Source organism: Bufo bufo, chromosome 7 (genome assembly GCF_905171765.1).
Source record: "Bufo bufo chromosome 7, aBufBuf1.1, whole genome shotgun sequence".
NCBI classification, from domain to species: Eukaryota; Metazoa; Chordata; class Amphibia; order Anura; family Bufonidae; genus Bufo; species Bufo bufo.
This window is the reverse complement of record NC_053395.1, coordinates 145,780,298-145,799,419: the sequence shown is the minus strand read 5'-3', so window position 1 is coordinate 145,799,419 and position 19,122 is coordinate 145,780,298. Positions and strand designations below refer to the sequence as shown.

Sequence of the window (19,122 nt, the reverse complement as noted above, 5' to 3'; positions counted from 1 at the left end):
GCATTCTGAATACAGAATGCATAGTAAAATAGCGCTGGAGGGGTTAAAAAAAATAAAAAATAATTAAATTCACCTTAATCCACTTGCTCGTGCAGCCCGGCTTCTCTTCTGTCTCCTCCTTTGCTGATTGCAGGAAAAGGACCTGTGGTGACGTCACTCCGGTCATCACATGATCCATCACCATGGTAAAAGATCATGTGAAGGACCATGTGATGACCGGAGTGACGTCACCACAGGTCCTTTTCCTGCAATCAGCAAAGAAGGAGACAGAAGAGAAGCCGGGCTGCGCGAGCAAGTGGATTAAGGTGAGTTTAGTTATTTTATTATTTTTTTAACCCCTCCAGCGCTATTTTACTATGCATTCTGTATTCAGAATGCTATTATTTTCCCTAATAACCATGTTATTAGGGAAAATAATAATGATCGGGTCCCCATCCCGATCGTCTCCTAGCAACCGTGCGTGAAAATCGCACCGCATCCGCACTTGCTTGCGGATGCTTGCGATTTTCACGCAGCCCCATTCACTTCTATGGGGCCTGCGTTGCGTGAAAAACGCAGAATATAGAACATGCTGCGATTTTCACGCAACGCACAAGTGATGCGTGAAAATCACTGCTCATGTCCACAGCCCCATAGAAATGAATGGGTCCGATTCAGTGAGGGTGCTTCTTGCTTAAAATAGTGCAGAGGCTGCAGTAATCAGAGGACTCTTAGGCCCCTTTCACACGAGCGAGTTTTCCGCGCGGGTGCAATGCGTGAAGTGAACGCATAGCACCCGCACTGAATCCTGACCCATTCATTTCAATGGGTCTGTGTACATGAGCGTTTTTTTTCACGCATCAGTTCTGCGTTGCGTGAAAATCGCAGCATGTTCTACACTCACCTAAAGAATTATTAGGAACACCATACTAATGGACCCCCTTTTGCCTTCAGAACTGCCTTACTTCTACGTGGCATTGATTCCACAAGGTGCTGATAGCATTCTTTAGAAATGTTGGCCCATATTGATAGGATAGCATCTTGCAGTTGATGGAGATTTGAGGGATGCACATCCAGGGCACGAAGCTCCTGTTCCACCACATCCCAAAGATGCTCTATTGGGTTGAGATCTGGTGACTGTGGGGGCCATTTTAGTACAGTGAACTCATTGTCATGTTCAAGAAACTAATGTGAAATGATTCGAGCTTTGTGACATGGTGCATTATCCTGCTGGAAGTAGCCATCAGAGGATGGATACATGTTCTCATTCTGTTTACGCCAAATTCGGACTCTACCATTTGAATGTCTCAACAGAAATCGAGACTCCTCAGACCAGGCAACATTTTTCCAGTCTTCAACAGTCCAATTTTGGTGAGCTCGTGCAAATTGTAGCCTCTTTTTCCTATTTGTAGTGGAGATGAGTGGTAACCGGTGGGGTCTTCTGCTGTTGTAGCCCATCCGCCTCAAGGTTGTGCGTGTTGTGGCTTCACAAATGCTTTGCTGCATACCTCGGTTGTAACGAGTGGTTATTTCAGTCAACGTTGCTCTTCTATCAGCTTGAATCAGTCGGCCCATTCTCCTCTGACCTCTAGCATCCACAAGGCATTTTTGCCCACAGGACTGCCCCATACTGGATGTTTTTCCCTTTTTACACCATTCTTTGTAAACCCTAGAAATGGTTGTGCGTGAAAATCCCAGTAACTGAGCAGATTGTGAAATACTCAGACCGGCCCGTCTGGCACCAACAACCATGCCACGCTCAAAATTGCTTAAATCACCTTTCTTTCCCATTCTGACATTCAGTTTAGGAGATTGTCTTGACCAGGACTCCCCCCCCCCCCCCCCCTAAATGCATTGAAGCAACTGCCATGTGATTGGTTGACTAGATAATTGCATTAATAAGAAATAGAACAGGTGTTCCTAATAATTCTTTAGGTGAGTGTATATTCAGCGTTTTTCACGCAGCCCTGGTCCCATAGAAGTGAATGGGGCTGCGTGAAAAACGCATTGCATCCGCAAGCAAGTGCGGGTGCGATGCGTTTTTCACTGATGGTTGCTAAGAGATGTTGTTCGTAAACATTCCGTTTTTTATCACGCGCGTGAAAAACGCATCAAAACGCTTTGCACCCGCGCGAAAAAAACTGAACCACTAAACGCAACCGCAGACAAAACTGACTGGTTTTCTCTGCGATTGCGTTCAGTTGTTCAGCGTTTTGATGCGTTTTTCACACGCGTGATAAAAAACAGAAGGTTTACAAACAACATCTCTTAGCAACCATCAGTGAAAAACTTGCTTGCGGATGCAATGCGTTTTTCACGCAGCCCCATTCACTTCTATGGGGCCAGGGCTGCGTGAAAAACGCAGAATATAGAACATGCTGCGATTTTCACGCAACGCAGAACTGATGCGTGAAAAACAACGCTCATGTACACAGACCCATTGAAATGAATGGGTCAGGATTCAGTGCGGGTGCTATGCGTTCACGTCATGCAATGCACCCCCGTTGCTCGTGTGAAAGGGGCCTTAGGCCTCTTTCACACGATCGAGTTTTCCCCGCGGGTACGATACGTTAGGAGAACGTATAGCACCCGCACTGAATCCTGACCCATTCATTTTATTCAATGGGTCTGTGTACATGAGCGTTTTTTTTTCACGCATTAGTTCTGCGTTGTGTGAAAAACGCAGCATGTTCTATATTCAGCATTTTTTTACGCAGCCCTGGCCCCATAGAAGTGAATGGTGCTTCAGTGAAAAACGCATTGCATCCGGACTCCGGATGCAATGCGTTTTTCACTGATGGTTGCTAGGAGATGTTGTTTGTAAACCTTCAGCTTTTTATCACTCGCGTGAAAAACGCATCAAAACGCATTGCACCCGCTCGAAAAAAACTGAACAAACGAACGCAATCGCAGACAAAACTGACTGAACTTGCTTGCAAAATAGTGCGAGTTTCCCTGAACGTACCCTGAATGCATCCAGAGCCAATCCGTCACGCTCCTGTGAAAGAGGCCTTAATTACCAAGTTCTCTCTATAGAGACACAGACTTTCAATTCCCTGTCTGTGTAAGATATTCAAGTTATTTAAGGTATAATATGTATATATAATTATATTTAGGTATCTATTGCTATAACTCCCTAATCTATCTGTCAGCAGGGAGGGAGTAAAGGACTGCAACAATTCAAGTGACCTCCTACTATACCTCCTGCAAATGTTTTTTATGTCTAGATTCTAAACTTGAGTTTAAATACTGAGAGATTAGTGAGGCTGGGTTCACACTTGAGCGTTTTACATCGCGTTTGAACGCGCTGTAAAACGCTCAACACATGAAAACCAATGCTTCCCTATGGCCCTGGTTCTCACTTAAGCGTTTTACAGCGCGTTTGAATGCGCTGAAAAACGCCCTGCGCTCAAACAAGTTCTTGAGCTTCTTTGGGGCGTTTTGACGCGCGTTTGTGGCCATAGGACACTGCTGTCAATCACACAAACGCGCGTCAAACGCGCGTTTACTATTGCAAAAAACGCGCATAAAAACGCGCGACAAAAACGCGCGTTAAACGCGCATATAAAATGCGCTCAAGTGTGAACCCAGCCTAAGAGGTTAGTAAATCAGCAGTCCTTCCTCCCAACAACATCTGAAATATTCGTCAATAAAGTCACCCAAATGATATTAAATATGCCAGATGTAGCAATCTGCTTGTTTCTAATAGCACAGACAATGCTTATTCAACATCACAGTGAGAGTGTGATTTTCTGTCCTAAAAAAAAAAAACTGTGGCAAAAGCAATATGGCCAGTCCAAGCTGTGGTTAGAGTGACTGGTTTCATATTCCCATGTCTGCAATCGGTCTGATGCTTCAGTTAATTGAGGTAATAATGCTTGAATTAGTCCCAGGCATGCTGGAGGATAGGTTTAAGCGCTTACTGTGCAAATACAGGGATTATTGGACAAAGAGATGAATCTGAACTTCTCAGCAGAGTTTGTGAAATTCTTGCAATTTAAAAATGAAAAACAACAAATGGTCTGGTAGAAATGACACACTGTGGCTGGCTGGTATGAAGGCACATACACAACATATCCTCAGGGAACCCAAATGCACTCACAATGGAGACTCTTCTCTAGTTTCGCACAGTCTGCGTCTAGCAAAAGCTACTTCTTAGGCCTCTTTCACACGACCGTATGGCTTTTTCAGTGTTTTGCGGGCTGCTTTTACCGGATCCATTTTTCCGTTTTGTTTCCATTTCTGTTCCGTTTTTCAGTATGGCGTATACAGTAATTACATAGAAAAAATTGGGCTGGGCATAAAATTTTCAATAGATGGTTCCGCAAAAACGGAACGGATACGGAAGACATACAGATGCATTTCCGTATGTGTTCCTTTTTTTTGCGGACCTATTGACTTGAATGGAGCCACAGAACGTGATTTGCGGGTAATAATAGGACATGTTCTATCTTTCAACTGAACGGAAATACGGAAACGGAATGCATACGGAGTACATTCCGTTTTTTGCAGGACCACTGAAGTGAATGGTTCTGTATACGGAACTCAAAAAACGGAACGTAAACAAAATAAAACGGTTGTGTGAAAGAGGCCTTACTCCTCACATTTTCATCATTACGATCCTCATGGCCAGATGAGGAGCATCATTATTTCCAATACAAGACTGCTTCTAAGGGGCAATGCCATGTGCGATGTAGATCAACTACAATCCGGTTTTATTGTCCATTCCTGTATATACACTGGGCAACGGTCATTAAAATCGCTTGGGAAAAAGAGAATCGTGACAAAAGATTAGCCAGTATGAATGATCCTTCAAGGGACTGACTGTTTAATACTGATGATGTATCCTCAGGATAGGTCATCAGTATGTGATCAGTTGGGGTTCATCAATCTGCTGTTTGAAGAGGGTGCAGCACTGCCTCCTCCCAGCTTTACACTGCCAGCACCATCTATTGAATTGTGGCTGTGCTTGGTATTGCAGGGCAGCTCCATTTACTTGAATGGGACTGAGCTACACCTAAGCCATGTGACCGATAGATGTGATGTCACTGACCATGGAGCAACATGGTCTCTTGAAAAACAGCTGATTAGTGGATAGGTCATAAATATTAAACATTCGGACAACCCCTTTAACTTGTTTGCATCACATGCTGCAAATGTACAGCGCGTGGTCCTGAGCTTTAAAACTTCACCACTGTAAATGGTTAAATCCCTGCGCATGGCAAGGAAAAGTAGTGGCATGCACAGTGCAGTTCATTGGAGGCCGCAGATCCGTAGGTCATATCACAACACCTGGCGCAACCATGGATACAGATGGCATACATTCTTTTACGTATATCTTTTGTTGTATTAGATGAGGTGTGCCTGGGACATGTACTGTCTTTGTTCTCACTTGCATCACGTGCAGTGACTAGTATGGCAGAGCTAAAGAACAGCTCGACCAGTGGAAAACTGCAAAAAAATGATAAACATTTCTTGTCCCAAGAGGTCTTTTATGACCCATGGGGGCACATTATGTTAAAAATATACACAAAAACATAAGGAAAAAGAAATCTATAAAGTGAAAATAAAGAAAAAAACACACCACCCTGTTCACCTGAGCCTATACTGTTTATGTATCAAAATGACTAAAACAGAATAGGGAATCAAGGTTAACACTTCATTTTAGTGTGAATTTGCCAATTTTTCCACTTTTTGTACTTTGCCCCCCCCCTAGAAGACCACTTTTCAGTGCAATTGTAAGTGACCGTCTCAGAGGTTACTGTATATACAGTAGTAAAATCTTTGCATGGCACAAATGGCCATTGTTCTTTCACTATCTATGGACTGTAATGATACATTATTATTAACAGCTGATAAACGCCACTTACCTTTCTGAGTATTAGTCTTCTCCGGATCCTCCAAGTCAAATAAATTGCTATTCATATTATCTGTAGGAGCAGGGATGGTCAACCTGAGGCTCTCCAGCTGTTGCAAAACTACAACTCCCATCATGCCCGGACAGTCTTCAGCTATCAGCCTACAGCAGGGCTTGGTGGGAGTTGTAGTTTTACAACAGCTGGAGAGCCGCAGGTTGGCCATGCCTGTATTAGAGGATAGTACGGTAGCTGTAAACAGTACAATACAATCTGTCATCAGGTGGTCTCTATGTCCCCTCTGTCCTGTCCGTGGAGCTAGTTGTCTTATATTTAGGGAGTATTAACCATCACCTTAATATTGCGATATGACCGTGATAGACAAATCCATCCTTACATGTAGACATCGCACTGCAGAGACTGATTATATGCCACACACATTAGGCCGAATGTACACGGCCGTGTTCCGCGGCCGAGAGCGGTCCGTGGTATGCCGGGCTGGATTCCCGTTCAGAGCAGGAGCGCACGGAGTCATTGGTTGCTATGACGCCGTGCGCTTCATGCCGCCGCTGCACTACAGTAATACACTCGTATAGTGTATTACTGTAGTGCAGCGGCGGCATGAAGCGCACGGCGTCATAGCAACAAACACGGCCGCGTGCATTCGGCCTTAGGCTAACTTCTGTCAACACCACCTGACTGGATGACCTTAGGCCCCTTTCACACGAGCGAGTTTTCCGCGTGGGTGCAATGCGTGACGTGAACACATAGCACCCGCACTGAATCCTGACCCATTCATTTCAATGGGTCTGTGTACATGAGCGTTTTTTTATCACACATCAGTTCTGCGTTGCGCGAAAAACGCAGCATGTTCTATATTCTGCATTTTTCACGCAGTCCTGGTCCCATAGAAGTGAATGGGGCTTCAGTGAAAAACTTATCACATCTGGAAGAAAGTGCGTTTTTCACTGATGGTTGCTAAGACATGTTGTTTGTAAACCTTCAGTTTTTTATCACGCGTGTGAAAAACGCGTCAAAACGTATTGCACCCGTGCGGAAAAAACTGAACAACTGAACGCAATCGCAGACAAGACTGACTGAACTTGCTTACAAAATGGTGCGAGTTTCACTGAACGCATCCGGACCTAATCTGTCAGGCTCGTGTGAAAGGGGCCTTAAAAGAAACTTTCCAATTAGTTATGAAAGGGGTTGTCCTACCAAAAAATAAATAAAATAAATAGAGGCAGAGGGTGTAAAAAATAGGGATGTCCCGATACCGATACCAGTATCGGTATCGGGGCCGATACCGGACATTTGAACGAGTACTTGTACTCGTGCAAATGTCGCCGATACAGCGGCCGATACCTCATGGCCCAGATCAGCGGTGGTGGTGGCTTGTCCCATCTTCTTCCGGGCGGCGGTGGCGCTGTTCCCAGCTGATCGGGGTGTGGGCGGGACTTCTTTGCAGCAGTGTTTTAAGTTCCATGTGGTTTCATGTCGACTACGCACAGACCTGGGGATGGCAGCGGATATTATCCACCTGGGGACGTGCTGGCTCGGCAGCGGCAGGAGGAGGCTGCCCCTGGCTGGGGTTCTGGATATTACCCTCAGGGAGTCAGGGGACTGCAAGAAGCTGGGCTGGAGGTGGAGAGATGGCAGGAGCTGCCGGAGCCCAGGTACTGCAGTCCATTCTTTTGTCTGCCAGCCACATCTGAGTCTGAGAAAGCTGGGTGACCAATATGGCCGCCTCTCATCCAGAGCAGGAGTGGGAGGAGCTGGCATTGAGAACTTCAGGGAAAGTGGGTGACAACCCCTGTGACTGCTGTGATGCTGTTTGCTGTGGTTGTCACCAAGGATCTACCAGACTGGGACCACTCCTACAGTCTGTGAATACTCAGTCGCCTTCATTATGCTAGCGTCGGATCCATCAAAACGTATACCAACTGATGGCATTTGTCAGATGGATCAGGATCCTGATCAGTCTTACAAATGCATTGAAATGCCGGATCCGCCTTTCCGGTGTCATCCGGAAAAACGGATCTGGCATTTCTTTTTTTTCTATTTTTTTGCGGTCTGACCGCAATGCCGGATCCGTTTTGCCGGAACACTGGCACTGGGAGGAAGTTAAAGCCACTTCCTCCCAGGTGCATCTGCATGGGAAGGATTGCAGCAGGCCAGGTGGGTACGGTGCATGAAATGGAGGAGAAATTCTGTTAATTTCTCTCCATTTCATGTTAAAACAGACAAACAATGAATAATAAAATAAGGTTGGGGGGGGGGGGGGAATGGGCATATAATAGTGATCCCCAACCAGTGTGCCAAACTACACCTCCCAGTTTGGCACACTGGTTGGGGATCACTATTATATGCCCATTCCCCCCCCCCCCCCAACCTGTTGCAAAACTACACTGTTGCAAAACTACACCTCCCAGCATGCCCGCACAGCCAAAGGCTGTCCGGGCATGCTGGGAGTTGTAGTTTTGTCACTTTTGCAATAGCTGGAGGCATGCTGGTTGGGAAACACTGGCCCATTCTCTCCCTTCATGTGCCCATTCCCCTCCTTATATGCCAGTGTTTCCCAACCAGTGTGCCTCCAGCTGTTGCAAAACTACACCTCCCAGCATGCCCGGATAGCCTTTGGCTGGGAGTTGTAGTTTTGCAACAGCTGGAGGCCCACTGGTTGGGAAACACTGTTATATGCCCATTTATTAACCCTTGTACAAAAGGAAAAGTAAAGCAGTTGTCCATAGCAACCAAATTCCAGCTTTAATTTTTTTCATTGCTATCAGCAACTGCGCCGCTGTTTCTTTGTACAAGGTTTGTAAATTTAATTAGAATTTGCTGTGAAAACATTACCACACCATAATTGGTATCGGTAATTGGTATCGGTGAGTACTTAAATAAAAGTATCGGTACTCGTACACGGTCTTAAAAAAATGGTATCGGGACATCCCTAGTAAAAAACATTATGAAGGTCACTTAGCGGTGATGACGTGCCGTTCATGTGAATGCCTCTGCAGTGCTGTTCTTGCACACGTGACATGGGCTTTCATAATTTGAGTGACTCTCATTTTGTTTAGTACACTTCCCCTGCCGCTGCTTAATACATTTTACTATTTGGTTGGACAACCCCATTAGGCAAAACTCAGTAATTGGAAGGTTAATGAGATCCACTCACCGGATATTGCTTCTTGGTTGTTTAGTGTTTCCTCTTGTAATGTAAGCAGCCTAGAGGTTGAAACATAGGGAAGAAAGAAAGGAATAAAGGACATACCAGTAAATTAAAATGAAACAGATGTGACTATATCCAGTGAAGTTCAGGAGACCAGCCACAAGATGGAATGACTTTCTACCTGAATGTCTCTGATTTGTGCCCATGGTAATGGGGAGAGCAGAAATGCCCTCTGTGTTTATTCTATGGAACTTGAAAGTTATAGGGTACTGGGTCCTGTCAATAAATTGGTGCCTATGGTGTGGCTGAAAATCTGTCGTTCCAAGGACTTTTTCAGAGGTATTCCTATGTTAGACATTTATGCTAAATCCAAATGCAACCCTCATGTAAAGAACTGATGTCCCATCTCTTACAGGTCAATTCAAGGCACTTGGCTCTTTTTGTAACTCCCACAGACCACAATGGAAAAAGTGGTCAATGATGTCCACTATGAATTAGGTTGTGGGCTTGATAGGTAAGTAATCCAGAGGTAGGACCTGCACCCATCAGGCACGTATGGCATACTTAAACAATGACTAACTTGGGTTTGCTTGGTTTTAGCAAGGCAAAGAAGATGAGGTTGTGGTCCAGTGGTGAGGACCCCTATTGTGAAAATTGTTGCAATTATTATTATTTTCTTTCCTGGTTTCTCTTACCTCATAACCTAGATTTCCTCTACCATAGAACCTAACATAAGGCTAAGAGGGGTCATAATTTGGATAAAGTACATATAGCAAACTGCCACTCTGAATGGGTTTACAGGTGCTGCTACTTTCTACCTAAAAAAAAATCTTGAAATGTTCCACTTTTCATGGCAACGCTCCAGTGGTCCCCTGCAGGTCCAACTTTACTGTGCCAGCACCTGACTACTGCAGTCAATTACTTAAGCTGGATTACACTGCCCAAATATTGGGAACAAACGTTCCTACGAACGCTCGATCCCAATAATCTGCCCATCTAAAGGTGCCGCAGATCACCTGATGAACAAGCAAAATAGTCATTCATTGGGTGAAATGATCGTTGGTGTGGACACCTCAATCATTGTTTCTGGGCAGCAGATCGTGCCGTCTAAACAGCACTCTGTATGGGATGGGGATGAGCGGCAGCAGCAGTGATCACTTGTCCTCATACTGTGGAGGTGATCGCTGCATGTAAATGCAGTGCTTCACCTCCACTTAATGAGCAGCCGACTGTCGAGAAGGAAAGCTAGCTTCCCAACAATCAGCTTCTCTTGGCCCCGTGTAAATCTACATTTACTGGCATCACCTTTAAATTCTTGTTTCCCTTGAATGCTGACTGTGCTTTCACACCACTTTGTATAAATTAATAGTATAAGCGACTATAAGAAACTTTGTTATCTATATTATCAGAGAAAAATGGCTAAAGTTATAGCAGTCTTCATCATCCCCTCTGCTTTTCTAAAATAATGTACACTCTATGGGAAGCAGCTGGTCTTCTCCACTCACCACCCACTGATAATTAGAGATGGAGCATTTAAAGGGGAAAACTAAAAAAACAAAAATGGCAGATACAAGTCCTACAATAGTTAGATATAGTGCTATACACATATGGCAGCTTATTCTGAAACGTTATCTGAAAAGACAGGTACGCTTTAACAGCAGACATCAGGGGACCCAAGTATGGGTACTAGGTAAGTAAGAAGACACTCCTATGTATTTTATTACAAAAGGACTGAAAAGGATTCAACATCACATATGGCTTTTCAGCTGTACTCACATATGGTTATCCACCTGACCATCCCCACAACTGTCCGTCTTCTCCACATTATCATGTTCAGAGTTTTGTTTTGGCGCCTATAAAATATTTACAAATGAAATAAGCTATCCATATTAAAAGGTAATAAAATATGTTGCTTTCTTCCATAAACAGCGCCACACTTGTCCATAGGTTGTGTCTGGTATTGCAGTTCAGCAGTTGGGCTGAGCTGCAATACCAAGTAGACAGGTTTTTCTATTCTGCAAAAGACTATGGAGACCTTTAGAGTCGTCAGCTGTTTTTTGTCCATATGAAACTTGACGTAGCTGCAGACATCAATGTCAGGGCTGAATAGCCCAATGGAATTTATACACTAGCATTGTTTGTAAAAAAAAAAAAAAAAAGATTTGAGGAGCTAGGCAACCCTAGAAAACCCTTTAATAAGCTAGGATTTATCAACCTGTATGAAAATGCGTTGTGAATACCTGGAGCTATTACAAATCACAGCCAGCTCAATCAGAAATCCCGGGGCATGGAGATGGTGTGGATTCATAAGAGTCAAACAGGCAAATGGGCACACAGTGGCACAACCGCTTGCTTCTGACGTTTTTCAAGTGGAGACCCCACTCTTTGACCTCATGCACACGACAGTTGTTTTTATCGGTCCGCAAAACGGGGTTCCGTTGTTCCGTGATCCGTTTTTGTTTCCGTCTGTCTTCCCTTATTTTTGGAGGACCACCAGACATAAAGGAAAGTAAAAAAAAAGGTCTAAGACAGGTTTGCCATGCAAATGATAGGAAAAAAACGGACACGGATGACAATCTTGTGTGCCTCCGCGTTTTTTAGCGGTCCCATTGACTTGAATGGGTCCGCAAACCGTTTTCCACGAAAAAATACCAGGACAGGTTATATTTTTTTGACGGACTGGAACCACGGATCATGGACGCGGATGGCAAACGGTGCATTAGCCGAGTTTTCAACGGACCCATTGAAAATCAATGGGTCCGCAGAAAATCACGGAAAACGGCACAACGGACACGGAATAAAACAACGGTCGTGTGCATGAGGCCTTAGTCGTAGTATAATAGCAAGCAAAATTCAGGCAACTAAGATAGCAGCATGGAGATTTGAAATTTCCTTGAACACAAAACATCTCAGTCTTTAACCCTTCACATGCCATACAGCAGTGAATATACAAACACATTGTAAAGTTAACTAACTTTGAGTGCCAATTCACACAACCCTATTTTTCTGTCCGCAGTTTGGCAGATCTTATGTGGACCCATTCATTTCAAGGGTGCCGTAAAAGATGTGGACATCGTACTGTGTGCTGTCTGCATCCGTACTTCTGTTCCACCGCCCCACAAAAAAGATAGAACATGTCTATCCGTCTTCCCTTATTGTGCGGCGTGTCGGCTGGTCCGGGGCCTCTGCTAATTGAGGCCCGGCTTCTCTGCGGCCTGCCCCCACGTGGTCCCCCCGCGGCTTCCTATACCCCAGCCGGCATCTCGGTTCGGCCAGGGCTGCAGTATGTGGTCCGGCAAGTGGGGGGTCATTTTTGGGGACGGGGCAGGAGTTCTCCACGCTGGCAGCTGGGTGGAATCTGATTGAGGCTTGCTGGCTCCGCCCACTTCCATTTTTTAAAGACACAGACGACGGTTCTCCGATTGGCAGGAGGGTTTCTTGTTAGGCCCACCCCAGGGACTGCTCTGTAACATCCCAAGGTCAAGCCTGTGTCCCCCAATGATACGGATGAGAAAACTAGACTTTTGTACTCATTGTAAAATCTGTTTCTCTTCTGTTCATTGGGGGACACGGCTTCCACCCATTCTCTTGTTTAGGGGCCTTTTCTGGCCTGTGTGGTTCTGGGTTTGTACATAATGTGATTTTCTTATGTCTGGCTTCTCCTACTGCTTTTGCACTAACTGATTTAGCTTAGTCCCTGTAGCTGAAGAGGAGGAGCTCACACCTTTGTGCTTAGTGTCCGCCTCCTAGCGGCAACAGCTATACCCTTGGTCAAGCCTGTGATTTTACGGTAAGTACAAAAATCTAGCTTTCCATCATAGAGAAGGAAGCTTCGATCCGCAAAATGTGGAACGCACAAGGCGGGTATCTAGATACGGTCATGTGAATGAGCCCTAACCCTTTCTTGGCTTCCGCTTTAAATGTACAATGGAAGTCTGGCCTTTAAAAATGGCACCCGCTTGCAAGCGCAGTGGGTGCCATAGCCTCAGGGATTCAGCAGACACTTGGGGTTAATGTCTGCAATTGGCAATAACGCCAATCGCAGACATTTAACCCTTCAGATGCTGTGGTCAATTGTGAATACAGCATCTGAAGTGGCTTTCCCTGGGAGCGATGCACTCCCGGGCCTGAATGGCTCCTCTGTGCCATGATCGGGGAGCTGTTGGTTATATTTGAAAGCCCTGGTCTCTGTGAAGACATATGGCAGACAGAGAAGTGCTAATAATGTAAAATTAAATCTTGTTTCCTGCTCAGGCCCCTAGGAACACAAGTGTTCAACTTAAATATCCATTGGGCCTCTTCATTCAGAAGTTTATGGTGAAGATGTCCCCCTGGTTAGAAGCGCTCACTCATTTTATACCTTGTGCCGCCAGGTGTGAAATGTCCCCATTGTGAACATGGAGTATATGATACAATACGGCAGATAAATACTGCAATGTTTTTTTACTTTTATTTTCTAACTTGGCTAAATCTGAAAGGTGTTTTCAGATCCTGGTTTTAAAGGACACGAAGTGCATCTCACATTTTGTAAATTGCGTGTCCTAAAAGTGATCAAGTAGACTACGTTAGAAGTATTACAGTTAATATGTTAAATTTTAAAAGTAGTGCCATTAACTGTAGAGGTAAATTAGTCTGAAACTCTGACCAGATTGCAACATGCAGATTTACTTTCTCCACATTAATAAAACCCCTTATGCCTCATGCACACGACCGTATTTTTTCACGGTCCGCAAAAAGGGGTTCCGTTTTTCCGTGATCCGTGACCGTTTTTTCGTCCGTGGGTCTTCCTTGATTTTTGGAGGATCCACGGACATGAAAAAAAAGTCGTTTTGGTGTCCGCCTGGCCGTGCGGAGCCAAACGGATCCGTCCTGAATTACAATGCAAGTCAATGGGGACGGATCCATTTGACGTTGTCACAATATGGTGCAATTTCAAACGGATCCGTCCCCCATTGACTTTCAATGTAAAGTCAGGAGTTAATATACCATAGGATCGGAGTTTTCTCCAATCCGATGGTATATTTTAACTTGAAGCGTCCCCATCACCATGGAACGCCTCTATGTTAGAATATACCGTCAGATTTGAGTTACATCTGAAACTCAAATCCGACAGTATATTCTAACACAGAGGCGTTCCCATAGTGATGGGGACGCTTCAGGTTAGAATATACTAAAAAGAACTGTGTACATGACTGCCCCCTGCTGCCTGGCAGGTGCTGCCAGGCAGCAGGGGGCAGCCCCCCCCTGTAGTTAACTCGTTAGTGGCCAGTGGGCCCCCCCCTCCCTCCCCTGTAGTTAACTCGTTGGTGGCCAGTGGGCCCCCCCCTCCCTCCCCTGTAGTTAACTCGTTGGTGGCCAGTGGGCCCCCCCCTCCCTCCCCTGTAGTTAACTCGTTGGTGGCCAGTGGGCCCCCCCCTCCCTCCCCTGTAGTTAACTCGTTGGTGGCCAGTGGGCCCCCCCCTCCCTCCCCTGTAGTTAACTCGTTGGTGGCCAGTGGGCCCCCCCCTCCCTCCCCTGTAGTTAACTCGTTGGTGGCCAGTGGGCCCCCCCCTCCCTCCCCTGTAGTTAACTCGTTGGTGGCCAGTGGGCCCCCCCCTCCCTCCCCTGTAGTTAACTCGTTGGTGGCCAGTGGGCCTCCCCCTCCCTCCCCTGTAGTTAACTCGTTGGTGGCCAGTGGGCCCCCCCCTCCCTCCCCTGTAGTTAACTCGTTGGTGGCCAGTGGGCTTTCTCCCCTCCCTCCCCTGTAGTTAACTCGTTGGTGGCCAGTGGGCCTTCTCCCCTCCCTCCCCCTCCTAATTAAAATCTCCCCCCTATCATTGGTGGCAGCGGAGTGTACCGATCGGAGTCCCAGTTTAATTGCTGGGGCTCCGATCGGTAACCATGGCAACCAGGACGCTACTGCAGTCCCGGTTGCCATGGTTACTTAGCAATTTGTAGAACCATTATACTTACCTGAAGAGCTGCGATGTCTGCGTCCGGCCGGGAGCTCCTCCTACCGGTAAGTGACAGGTCATGTCACTTACCAGTAGGAGGAGCTCCCGGCCGGACGCAGACATCGCAGCTCGCAGGTAAGTATAATGGCTCTACAAATTGCTAAGTAACCATGGCAACCGGGACTGCAGTAGCGTCCTGGTTGCCATGGTTACCGATCGGAGCCCCAGCGATTAAACTGGGACTCCGATCGGTACACTCCGCTGCCACCAATGATAGGGGAAAGATTTTAATTAGGAGGGGGAGAAGGCCCACTGGCCACCAACGAGTTAACTACAGGGGAGGGAGGGGGGGGCCCACTGGCCACCAACGAGTTAACTACAGGGGAGGGAGGGGGGGCCCACTGGCCACTAACGAGTTAACTACACGGGAGGGAGGGGGGCCGGCCGCACTGGCCACCAACGAGTTAACTACAGGGGAGGGAGGGGGGCCCACTGGCCACCAATGAGTTAACTACAGGGGAGGGGGGCCCACTGGCCACCAATGAGTTAACTACAGGGGACGGAGGGGGGGGCCGGCCGCACTGGCACTAATGTGTTAACTACAGGGGGGGGGGGGAACTGCCCCCTGCTGCCTGGCAGCACCTGCCAGGCAGCAGGGGGCAGTCATGTGCACAGTTCTTTTAGTATATTCTAACCTGAAGCGTCCCCATCACCATGGGAACGCCTCTGTGTTAGAATATACTGTCGGTTCTGAGTTTTCACGAAGTGAAAACTCAGCTATGAAAAAGCTTTTATGCAGACGGATCTTCGGATCCGTCTGTATAAAAACTAACCTACGGCCACGGATCACGGACACGGATGCCAATCTTGTGTGCATCCGTGTTCTTTCACGGACCCATTGACTTGAATGGGTCCATGAACCGTTGTCCGTCAAAAAAATAGGACAGGTCATATTTTTTTGACGGACAGGATACACGGATCACGGTCTCGGCTGCAAAACGGTGCATTTTCCGATTTTTCCACGGACCCATTGAAAGTACGGCCACGGATGCACACAACGGTCGTGTGCATGAGGCCTTACACTGTAACCAAGTCTTCCGAGTACTCTCATATTTATGTTCAACAAAAAGACTTGGTGATAGAATTTGGGCGAATGTTTTATCTTTACCCGATGAAAACTGTATTCCACTTTTGATGACATCTGCAAACCCAGGGTGGAAACTCGGCACAGTTTTATTATTTGACAAATATCTCCAAACTGGACTGTAAGCTGAAGAAAAAGGCGAAGGAGAACGTGCCAAAGAACTAATATTTCTAGTACTTGGGGTCATTGGGGATAATGTCCATTTTCTGCATGTAAACAATGAAGAGAATGCAGTGTTCGTATGATCGTCCGATCTGATATTGATGACCTATCCTGAGATAGGAATAAAAAAATAAAAATAAAATATAACAAAAGTGGACAACCCCTTTAAAGTCCACATATTTGGTAAATTCAAAGGGGAAAATTTATCACACCCTGCACTCCAGAATTCTGGCTTCAAAAAAATAATAGCTAAATATTGCGTTTGTAATTTTCTGAAATTATTTGCAGTAAAATTTTGCTCCTTTTTGCATTTTTACACCACTCCTGTTTTGAAAAATTGGGCAGGAAAGTGGGTGTGGTTATCTATGTTAATTGGTTTCACTCCAGATTTATCACTGCCCCTTTAAAAAAAATTTGCAAAATATACCAAACCCTACGCAACATTTGATAAATTTGGCTTATGAAGACTCAAGCAAAACTGACTTCACAAAACTGACTTCACATGATAAATTCCCCCATAGTCTACAACTGGTTCATTCAGTATGTAATACCCAAGTCCATGGGTTAGCGATCAGAGATGACTACTCTACACGCTGAAGCAAACATAGAAAACGGTACAGACGTCAAATAATGTCAGCCCTGTTTGCCGTCTCCTCCACTGAATACTAAAAACCCTGAGAAGGGGATCGTGTTTAGTTTTTGTCACATTTTGTACAGAGCTGCCATGACGTGATCTCACAGCAGAAACCTAGAGAGTGATTAACCCTGGGACCACCACAGGCACTATTTGCAACACAAGATGAGTAGTGGTGGTTCCAGTGGTTCCCATTACTGATTGCTTACACACACTGATTTATGTGCGGATAAGATAAATCAATTAAGCTATTTTCAATGGTAGCTTAAGGCAGGTGGAATGTCTGTGAGCAGTTGTCAGTACATTAGAAAATTAATATACGGTATAACAGAAAAGATTATAAACCTTCAGATACGATGGGGTGTATGGAAGCATCTCTTGAAATTCCTTCTGTATTTCAGACATTAATTGTGCTGTCTTTTTCCAAAAGTGCAAAAGTGTTGTCTATAAAAGCAGAAAGCAAGTAGATAAAGAACAATGACCACACAACAATAATAAATGCTTCTAGTCAAGAACAATGAATGCAGAATTATAGAGTTTTGGCAAGTGCAGGTGTAGATGATTTCTGGAGCTAGGGTCTGTAAGTGCTGGCCAAGTGGCCACACACATTGGCCAAGACGACTGGATACAATTCATTATATAATTACTGAGTGGAAAGTACAGATTTATTTCAGGCGATACATGGAAATATTAGGCCAATGACCCATACTGCCAATGGTAATATACTGTTTGTATATGTCATGAAGCTGAATCTTAGGGTGCTGAATCAAGGCACCCTCCTCTAGAGACTGGAAGAGGGTTTTTTGAAACAACAAAGCAGGGCGCCAAGAGGGAAACCACTAAAAGAGATATATATTGTAGGGTGAAAGTAGGGGCTGCCAAGGGTGGCTGGATGCGTACAACAAGCTACTGCATAAATGAAAAGTGGATGCATAAAAAACAGGGGTCCACCACCCAGACGGTGCCAAACCTTGTGGGGTCCCGGAACCAGGACTAAAAAGTGTAACAATAAAGTAAAATTAAAGGAGAATAGATATTAAAGTTCTAAAATGTCGTATTGTTCTTGCGGAATCAATAAAATCAATCTCGATCAGATGAGATAAAGGTGACTTACTTTACTGAGGAGGAGGTCAATGGGATGAAGCTCAAGACACCCAAGGACCAAAACCTCCCCTGCCATGATCGTTTGTAGTATTGTAGGAAATAAACACGGCTGTGTCCAACACTTCTGGTGCTTTTCCTCTTTTTATTTCTTCAAAAATCACAGGTGGGCTCAACGCGTTTTGGAGGAATACAAACCCCCTTCATCAGGAGCAGTGTGAGCAAGTATAAAACAGCTACAAGCAGTATTAAATATATAACTCACCATTGGGCTTTATATATCTGGCTTGATAATGCCATGTGCTGGGTAGGAGGTGGGAAAGATGTCACTTCCTGTTGGAGATAAATGTGCTGGAACGCACATTTAAATGGTGTAGGACATATAAAAAGAAAAAAATTAATTGGGGCTAAAATGGTGGAGGGCTAAAACATGGTGGCAGGGGTGGTGGGGAGTGTACAGGGTGATTGGGTAGTGTGTAGATGGCACTCTATCAGCGTATCGAGCAGGATCGTACAGGACTTCCGGTCCCGATCATAGTGGAATGCATTTGTGGAGCGCACCTACACTTCCGGTTTCCGGTGGTGTGACTTTCTGGTGGATGGAATGCACCAGTGGAACGCTTAGGATCGCGATCCTCTACTCCTATACTTGGGTTTGTGACCAGGGGGATCGAATTGTCCCCAAGTGTCTCTATTATCAAATAGGCAGTTGGATCTCGGACAATGTGAAAACATATTTTTTTTTTTAAGGCTTGGAAAAGATAAAAAAATAGTATATTCAAAAATAGTGTTAAGAAATGTAGTATTACAAAAATGCAAGGGTGGTGTTGCTGACTTGTCTGGATGCTTAGTGGTATATATAGCTCATTAGCATATATTCTGATAAATAAAGCTCATTTGCATACATTATGGTGAATAGAATAAGAACACAGGTTTCTGACATGACATGAAAAATCGATATAAAAATGTAGCACACTATATATTGTAGGGGTTTAGCTCTTCTCCGGGGGTGAATCACACAAATATCGTCGCCAGACACCAAGTTTCTGGTCCAAACATCACTTTATTTGGCTCCTCAGCAATCCAAACATAAATGGTACAAAATAAACACCTGCCCGGCTGGGCTCTAACTAAACATATGA

The 19,122-nt window shown here is 45.2% G+C and overlaps 1 protein-coding gene across 2 annotated transcripts in view; it reads right to left on the bottom strand.

Moving 5' to 3' along the window:
- The window catches only part of ICA1L (islet cell autoantigen 1 like), a 93,558-nt gene that overhangs the window by 9,798 nt on the left and 64,638 nt on the right, over positions 1 to 19,122 (bottom strand). Inside the window, exons 8-11 of one of the 2 annotated variants that reach the window (XM_040441257.1) lie at positions 17,225 to 17,323; positions 10,783 to 10,859; positions 9,013 to 9,062; positions 5,850 to 5,909 (exon numbers count right to left, since the gene is read on the bottom strand). In XM_040441257.1, coding sequence (XP_040297191.1) covers positions 5,850 to 5,909; positions 9,013 to 9,062; positions 10,783 to 10,859; positions 17,225 to 17,323 — 286 coding nt within the window. The remainder of the gene's footprint in view (positions 1 to 5,849; positions 5,910 to 9,012; positions 9,063 to 10,782; positions 10,860 to 17,224; positions 17,324 to 19,122) is intronic. The other variant, XM_040441258.1, reaches the window with a different exon arrangement.